Source organism: Lates calcarifer, linkage group LG5 (genome assembly GCF_001640805.2).
Source record: "Lates calcarifer isolate ASB-BC8 linkage group LG5, TLL_Latcal_v3, whole genome shotgun sequence".
NCBI lineage: Eukaryota > Metazoa > Chordata > Actinopteri > Centropomidae > Lates > Lates calcarifer.
In genome coordinates, this window is record NC_066837.1 from 2,598,805 (window position 1) to 2,607,998 (window position 9,194).

General features: G+C 44.3%; 1 protein-coding gene across 1 annotated transcript; it reads right to left on the reverse strand.

Moving 5' to 3' along the window:
- Window positions 1-1,595: 1,595 nt before the first annotated feature.
- Window positions 1,596-8,156, reverse strand: LOC108880832 (aspartate aminotransferase, cytoplasmic). The gene is made up of 9 exons (XM_018672550.2): window positions 7,927-8,156; window positions 5,600-5,781; window positions 5,314-5,437; window positions 5,026-5,138; window positions 4,338-4,442; window positions 4,028-4,178; window positions 3,766-3,931; window positions 3,452-3,594; window positions 1,596-2,878 (listed from the first exon to the last, which is right to left on the reverse strand). The coding sequence occupies exons 1-9, from the start codon at window positions 8,033-8,035 to the stop codon at window positions 2,739-2,741; spliced, it is 1,233 nt and encodes a 410-aa protein (XP_018528066.1). The 5' UTR covers window positions 8,036-8,156; the 3' UTR covers window positions 1,596-2,738.
- Window positions 8,157-9,194: the final 1,038 nt, after the last annotated feature.

The window sequence follows — 9,194 nt, forward strand, 5'->3', positions numbered from 1 at the left end:
CGTTATTGTAATTTGTAGCATCCACCGTATTAATAAGAAGCAAGTTACACTGGATATGCATTTGTCATGAATAATGGGAGGAAACATAGCTTTGATGAGTCTTTAGAAAGTGGCTGTTGCCTTATTGGGATCCCTACTTGGAAATCAAAGTTTACCTGTTCAGATGTTGAAAGAGTTTTGTTGCTTTATAACTACTTACAGCGCTCAGTGCATGCAGATTTAAGCCTAAAAGAGCTGATGTGAGTTTAGTTTTCTGGAGGTTTTATTCCTCAGTTTATGCAGTTTTTCTTATTTCATGTTGTAAATGTTACAAAAATAGAAAAAATAGTAGAGAAATGTATTTGAAAGCCACATCTGGAAAACACTGATGTTCAGTTTAAGCTGTTACAGTCTGAGTTATAATAGTTTATCACACTGATGAAATATGATGTCCTGTCACTGTCTACGTGCTGGGTATGACTGATGAACCGTCTCTCACCTCTCATCCTGGTCTGTGCGCAGTGTTCTGACTGAGTCCCTGAACCTGCACAGCTCTAGACTCTCTGTGTTTTCTGCCTGGTGCTGAGGGGACGGTATGAACGGGCGTGGCTCTGTCTGACTGAATTTGCAGGATCAGATTTGTGCCACTGCAGCAGAGAGGAGCGGGAGGAGGAAAGAAGTGGGGGTGGGTGGGGTGGATAGAGGTCTGAAGTTTCAGGTCTGACTGATGTTGCTGCTGTTATTGGCCTTTTAATGAAAAAAAAAAAACAGTTGAAATTATTAATATAATTTAGGTTTCTGACTGAACCAGCTGGTTGCATTTTATTTTGGTGGGTCACACTGTTTAAAAAGTCTGAATAGTTGCTGTAAGTTTTCTGTCTTACAAAGAGAAAAGTTCCTTGGGAATCAGTTTCTATGTATTTAAACATGACAACATCACATTTAAAGATCCTGTTGGCATCAGCAGCCTCTCCCGGGAGTACTGGCTTCTACACACACCCGGATCGATCCATCGCAGGCTGGGGAGGATGTAACAGTGGGAGGGGGTGCTTTGTAACTGCTCATTGGCTAATGTAACAGGCGGAGAGGGGGAGAGAGGGGGAGGGGAGGCATCCCTCCTGGGTGCAATATATCAAACCTGCTGAGTCACTTTGCTGCATTGGAACAGTGGCCACAGCCAATCAGCATCTTCCTTTAAGGTCAAAACCAGACCAGAACTGATTCTGCTGCGGCACGTTGTCGACTGGACTGTGTTTTTTTTTTTTCCTGCCACAGATTCATTTCATCTTCAGATGCTGGGACATCTGAGATCAGTTTTGTATTCTCAGTATTTCTGCTGTGAGCCAGTTTAACGTCAGAGAGCAGGTGCTCAGAGGAAAACTATTGTTTTCAGCTGTTTCGTAAAGGAGATGCCTGCGTGGAGGAAACGAAAGAACAAAGCGTTTCTGGGGAGAACATGACAACCTGATGCTTGTCAAATAGAAAGCAACTATGTGATGGTATTTTGCATCAAAATTTCATATTTGTTCAGTCTCTTCCAGAGGCTGTGTGACAGGCAGATGTTGTGGAAACTGTAGGGAAGGGTTGGTTGGAAAAAAGCAGACGGGGAGCAGAGATCAGTTGGTTCCTGTGGTTTATAATTTATTTCAGTATGAACACATATCGCTGTGTGCCATTGCAAACAACACCACATAATGGGAGCGGTGGCTGAGTGGCGAACAAGTGTCAGGCTGTGAGGTCTGATGAGAGCAGCTCATTACAAACAACTGACCACTTTACAGAGGCTTTCTGAAACACAGTAAGGGCACTGCAGGGTGGAGAGAAAATAACAGAGAGGAGAGGTGACCTTTGTTCACTGATGGCACAAAGTCGCTTTGTGAAGTTCAACTAACATTATGATCTTCTACGTAGCTGCACAGTTCTGACAAGGCAAAAACTCCAACATCAGGCACATGCATTAACCTTAAACGTGACCTTTCAACTCAGTCACATGACAGAGACGATAACCGTTAAACCCGTAATGCCGCTTCTTCACACTTCAAAATAATAAATCTGCTGGGGCGAGTTGATTGTGAGGATTGGTTGTCTTCAAAAACTAAAATGAATAACCATAAAAACTATTTGTCACTTCATTTATACAGTGATACACATCACGGTACCAGTTCATTATCGTGTGTAGCTTCTGATGGCTGCAAACCTGATTTTCAGAGCTGAAGTAAAGCTGGAGTTTGGTGCTTTTACAGGAAATATTAGGACCTCTAACAGTGATTACATCTATTTACATGAACTTACCTGTACTGCCATTTGTTCGATACTACAGATACATCACATCTTAACTCTTGAAGTGCTATACATTAGTGAGGAAGCGCAATAATTTCATTAAAAATCTTACTGGCTGACGTTCTGACGTCCAGTGTGTAACAGCACAAAGGCAGGCGACCTAAAAACGATGGGACCTGGATGAAAGACATTTACAATGTTTTATCTTCTACACATTTGGGTACACAGAGCTCTGCTGATACCTGACTGTTCAAGTGTTTCCCTAAAGTCATTGCACCTCCCAAAGATTTATACTTTTGTGTGAGAGCAGAAACATATCCGTCCTCCCATTGGTTCAAACTGCAAAAATCCTGCTGCAGTTTATCCAATCGGAGGAGAGAATAAGCAGGGGGCGGGGCAGAGGAGGAGGGGAGCACAGACATGGTGATACTTCCTGTGGCGTACAGGAGGCAGGAAGTGGGCGGACAGGGAAGCGGCCTTTACTGGACCTTGGTGACGGCCTCGTGGATGGACTGAGCGACATAGTCGATGTTCTTGGTGGTCAGACCGCACATGTTGATGCGGCCGCTGGCCATCAGGTACACGTGCTTCTCTTTGATCATGTATTCCACCTGTTTGGCTGCAAGACACACAGAGCTTTATTGTGAGCAGTGAGCTTTATTCTTCTTTGTCCACTCACTAGCTTCTTCTAGAGCGCTCAACCACTATTTTCAACTGAGCGAGCGAAAACAGCGTTCACCCTTGACAACAACATTTCCAAGGTCAAGGGTGAACTGTCATGCTCAGCTACTTTTGTAGTTTTGGGCATCATTTCTAGCTCCACTAATACCTTTGTTACACACTGAGATCTTAAAGCTGGGGGCTACAAACACAAGTAGTCACACGGTCATACGTTTTTTTAAACAAACCCGGGTCTTGCTTTCAAAAAGAGAGAGTTTGTCTTGTTTCATACACCTTTGAATTACTCCTCAGTGTTTTTGAGGTCAGTGTTTTTGAGGTCAGTGTGTACAGCTGACTGCCTTAACAACAGAAATGTTAATACTTTACCAACCTGTCTGTTAACATTCTACATCGACACGCTCCATCAATATTTATAGCAGCGTCTGTGTGGTTAATAGCTCTTCACCTTGGTGACACTGTCTGATATATCCAGCTGGATTTGACTGAACGTGTGTGTGTGTGCAGCACTCACGGTTCAGGCCGGTGAAGCTGAACATGCCAATCTGCTGCGTGATGTGGTCCCAGGTCCCCGGGGTGCCCAGAGCCTGCAGCTTTGACTTCAGCTGATCCCTCATCAACAGAACACGGTCTGCCATGGTCTTCACATTACCCTTCCTACAGAGGGGGGGGGAGAGTGAGATAAAGCTGAGATAAATACGACAGCATGAGCAATACTTCTCCCCAAATACACTGTTCTGCACATTCATGTGAAAATGGAAATAATCAGTTAAACATTCAGCGATGATATCTGCTGACGTCAGAGGCATGTGACCGTTGGGAACGTACCATTCAGCGAACAGCTCGGGGCAGTTGAGGGTCTTGCTGACGATGCGTGCTCCCTGAGACGGTGGGTTGGACCAGGTCGTCCTGACAATCTTCTCCATCTGAGACAGGATGCGGGTCAGATTCTCGTTGTCCTGGGCAACCACTGTGAGGTTCCCCACTCTCTCATCTGATAACAACAGCAGAAAAAAGATCAATTACATGTCTGACGCATGTTTGTATAGAGGTGTGTGTCCAACATACACCTGTCATTGTGTGTACTCACTGTACAAGCCAAAGTTTTTGGAGAAAGACTGAGCTACAAAGAGTTCAAAGCCCTCAGAGACGAAGAAGCGAATGGCCCAGGCGTCTTTTTCCAGACTGCCGGAGGCGAAGCCCTGGTAGGCGGAGTCAAAGAACACAAACAACTTCCTCCTCTAGAGAGGGAAAGACAGAGAAATAAAAAACACTAGGAGAAAACTCAACACCTGTACAGGAAATATACACATTTATTCACGATGCTTTAACCAGTGGAAGAGGCCTGGAAAGAGTGAAAGCCTGTGACAGCAGAGGAACTACAGTAACAACTGTTTTACCTTCATGATCTCTGCGATCTTCTTCCACTCCTCCTGGGTGGGGTCAGTGCCGGTGGGGTTGTGTGCGCAGGCGTGGAGGACGAAGATGGAGTGCTCTGGAGCTTTCTGTTGGGAGATGAAGAGTGCTGTTGCTGCAAATGCTTTTTTTTCTTTGCCTGTTTTATATCTCTTCTCTTTTCTATTTTTCCCCTCAGCACTGCGATGATACGGTTTGCCAAAGATGTTTAAAATTGTTCATCAGTAATTTGTGACAGACATCATTCATGTGTGCATAAGTGTGATGTGAGAGGCAAACAAGATTAGAAACACAAGTCACAGGACCAAGAGAGACCAGGAAGAGAGTTTCAGTCACACATCACTGTCGAGTCACACTGTCCATTCCCCTGAGAGTCTGTTACATCAACTTTTCTGCCTTAGATGAAGCCCAGATACATTGAGAGTTAAGAGTTTTTTCCCTTTTCCAACCTTCGAAGCTGCAGATTCAAAAGAGAAAGTCTGTGATTTTTATTGATAACTTATTAAATTTGAGCCTTAAATTCAACATATCCACAGAAATTAACTGTGATGTGTATTATATGATGTCCACCACAAACACACGTTACATCTTTTCCATTCTTGTCTTAGAAGAAGTCACCAAGTCATCAGGTGACTTATTACCACACTAGAAAATGCTGAGCAGTCTCCTCACCTCCAGGTCATCCAGGAGCCCGGCGAGGTCCAGGCCCCTCTTAGCAGCATCCCAGTAGTGGTAGGGCCGGATGTCTTTGAAGCCAGCATCAGCAAACACAGCATTGTGGTTCTCTGGGGAGGAAGAGGAAAACAAAGCAGATGTTTACAACCTTGAATCTACAATGAAACTGACCGTGACCCTCATTAGAGCCACCTGTGAAAACAAACAGCAGTCGGCAGCAGAAGTTCTAAGAAACTTAAGGACTAAGGTGTCATCGTTACACCTGCTTTCCAGCTCGCTGCTTACCCCAGGTGGGTGCTGAGACGTAGACGGGCGTAGCTGTGTTGTTGGTGCCGTTGTACCAGCGCCGCAGGAACTCTGCCCCGATCCTCAACGCACCAGTTCCACCCAGAGCCTGGACTCCTCCAACCTGGGAGAGACAACAGGATGGATGAAAGAGAGAGAGAACAAGAATCTGGTCAGCAGCATGTAAGATGAAACCACAGTCCAAACACAGCCTCGTGCCAACACCTTAACCTCAGAAAATGTCAGGTCAACATTCAGCTAACCCTGTTTGACGTGTGTGTCTCACCCTGTTCTCCTTGATGGCGGGACTGTCATCTCCCAGAGCGACCTTGGACGAGGCGGAGCGGAACTCGGGCAGGCCGAGGATGGGCAGGTACTCGTGGTTCAGGCTGTCGTCCTCCACGATCAGCCTCTCCACCTTCTTCACCACCGGCAGCACCCAGGGCTGGCTGTCATCAGTACGGTAAGCTGGAGGGACACAAAGCAACGTCAGACCTCATAAAGGAGAAGCTACAGACGTTTCTGGTCAGATGAATGTCACTCTCATCTAGATTTGAACCAATAACAGCTTTTATGTAAAATATCGACATTTATAAACGTATGTTTTACTATTTTTTACTGTTATCTGAGAAAGTAAATAAAAAACCCTAAATATCTAATCCATGCTTCTGTTTTTGTACTTCCTTTTGCTACTTGTTTCTTTGTGTACTGTCACAGTGCCTGACGCTACAGCACCGTTTCTCAAGGCCAAAGTATTTTTAGTTTTATTCCTAAGAATGTACAAACAATAACAATATAACCTTGCAGTCTGAAACAATAACACTACAAACAGAGGGAAATGAGACTGAGAGAAAAACAGTACTGTCACAATCTCTGAAGGTCACCCTCAATAACCAGACTAAAAGAAGTGTGTGTGTGTGTGTGTGTGTGTGGGGCACATATTTGACTCCCTAAGAACTCGTGCTCCCTCACACTGTACTGACGCTGTATCAAATATCAGGCCTGCACCACAGCTGTAGACTGTAACTACGGATCACAGGGCAGGCACATTAGTAAATTCAAAACAAGCAGAGATGTTGGTTTTGGGTGAGTGGATCACCTGGAAGAAGATTTGACTCTTGTCAAAATAATTTCGAAGCCCAACAAACTCACACTGATGTAATGGGCCACGTGCACTGTGAGGACCATCAAACAGAATCCTCAGCCTGACAACAACACATCACATGGGTGAAGCTCTCTCTCTCTCTTTTCCCCACTGCTGATTATTTCCAGACCAAACACTCAGATGTGTTTTGGTAACAAGCTGCGCAAGTGCAGCTGAGGTTTGAGTCCATGTTGTGTCATTACACGAAGGTTCTCTTCATGTAAATGACCCTGTAGGTGATAATTTGGTCACTAATGCAGTTAAGAGAACGATGCCAAAAACAAAACAAAACTGAGGATAGCAGTGGATATAAAGCATTTTTGCCCTGCTAGCTTAATGCTCCTTCTGCCTGAAAGTATTAGCAGACTATTTACAGATTTACAGAATGTCTGCAGGGCTTTAAATGTTTATTCACAATATTGGAGCCATTGTGTGTCTTCTCGTGGGATTTTGGTTACTGTATATGTCAAATGTTTCTAGCTGTACTTAAAAGTTTTAATTTCTAGGACTCACAGTTTTCTGATGTTTTAAATCTGTTATAGACTAATGAAATTAACAACAAATGACTGCCCGTTTGGTTTCAACTACACCATGATTTGACTGTCTATTGTTGTGGCATCTGCCAATTCCTGGCTCCCCCCAGTACCTGAGGGAACGAGTATTAATGTTAGTACCAAACCATAACAACCAGCTCTACCCTGGCAGGCACAAGTTAGTCCAACCCTACAAAAACAGTCTTTGAGAATACACAGTACTGCACTGAGTTGTAGCTGTGCAGACCTAGCCTTCAAAGGTAACCAAGCAAGTTCTTATCCCATGTTGACTATATTAATTATGTTCTCTGAAGCATCCTGTAAAGGCGTCAATTATAGGTGAACAATGATCCTGAACCAGCAGGACCGGTGAGATTAGATCCGTACCAAACTAGAAAGTCTGAGGCCTAATGCTCCTGTGAGAGCTTAAAAATTAAAAGGTGCTATGTCACCATTTAGACTGGTTTAGTGGGAGGTGGTGCGTTCAAGGACACAGGTGAGACAGTGGAACAAGTCTGAAACACCTCCTGCATGTGCTAGCTACATCATGGCAAACAGGCTCTCTTTTAACTGGGTTGTGAATGAGGTATAGAGCAGTCACAAGACGAGGCTCCGCTTCCTTTAAGCGTCACTTCAACCAGTGTAAGAGATGCGGCTGTAACATTCACGAGGAGGAAGGGAAGCTAATTTGTGCTCCGGCTCGTTAGCGTCTCAGCTAGCTTGTAGCGAAGGTCATACCAAAGAGCAGCTAATGTTTGATAGCATGGCAACATCAGTACTGCCCCTAAGGGAACACACAAAGCTAGGAAGCTAAACGAGGCTAGCAAGCCAGCACAGCCGGTGGTGGCAGCGTTTGGTGGGCTGACTCACTACCAGAGCGCGCCAACTTAGCTTTAGCATTAGCATTAGCATTAGCCGACAGCTAGCATCGCTTACCTCCAACTCCCAGATTCACCTTCTGCGGGTGGCTGTCCTCTCTGAAGTCGGCGGTTAGCTTGAAGACCGCTACGGGAGGGGCCTGCGGGACATCGCTGAATATGGACATGGCTCGGGGCTAAGCAGATGATCCCGGTGCAGGTGGAGGAGACGGGAGAGGGTGCTCGCAGCGACAGGCAGTGAGAGAGACAGACAGGCCGGCTTCACCTTCACCCCTCCGGTTGAAGGTGGACAATCAGAAATAGGCGTCAATCCGACAGCCAATGGGAAGGCACGTAGAGCTGACGTAGTTCTGAGCGAGCCAATGACAGCACGTATTGTTAGAATTATTTTGTTTCATGCAAATCCGGATTTAATCGTTTTGTATTTTTGCGTTTTTGTCATTATCCTTATATTTTTTATTTTTAATCAAATTGATATTAATTTTTATATTTATTGTAGATAGTATAATCATCAGCAAAACATACTTAAAGTACTACAAATGCTCAGTATGCAGAACGGCCTCTTTCATATGTCCCATATTATTAATTTCAGCACAAACCAGACACAGCAAAACATCCACAAAACACAGATGTTCCTCAAAGATGTAAATGAGCCTGAACACACAATGAGAATTATTATCATATCATAATAATCCAGTACGTCCTTTTATCTCTTAAGCACGAATTCTGTGCTGCTGTACATAAACACTGGGTGATAAGCAGTAAGTGGCTCAGATAAGTTGAGTGTATTATCAAAACCATCAGAGTGATGAGTATCTGAGTGTGCAACGTGCCAAAGCAGGACCTGTGTTCTGCCACCAGAGGTCAGTGTGACCATGCAGAGGACTGTGCAGAGTCAGAGTGAGTAGACTCTGCTCCTCTCACTGTACATCAATCATATAGTGCTGTGATATAGCCGGCATTGAAGTTATCAAGTTTACTTTGTGGACATATCAAAAACCACTGGTTGCAAACGCTGCATAAACATAGTTAAATATGAGCAAATACAAATATGTGAAAGACAAATTCAATTTGTATTTAAACTCTCTCAAACTAAAAGTAAAAGTTGAAATAGTAGTTTGGACTGATCATATTGTTCTTGTTAATATTACTGTACACACACAGGCAGGACTCAGTTGGTGGTTTATGCGTCTCTTCCATCAAGCTACTGTTAGAAAACTTTGTACAAACATCCAGGTGTGTTTTTCCTCTTCCCCCACTCTCTCTCTGTGTTTGATCTGAAGTGTTTGATGAATAGCTCCAGCTTCACTTCTGTATGGCCTCCAC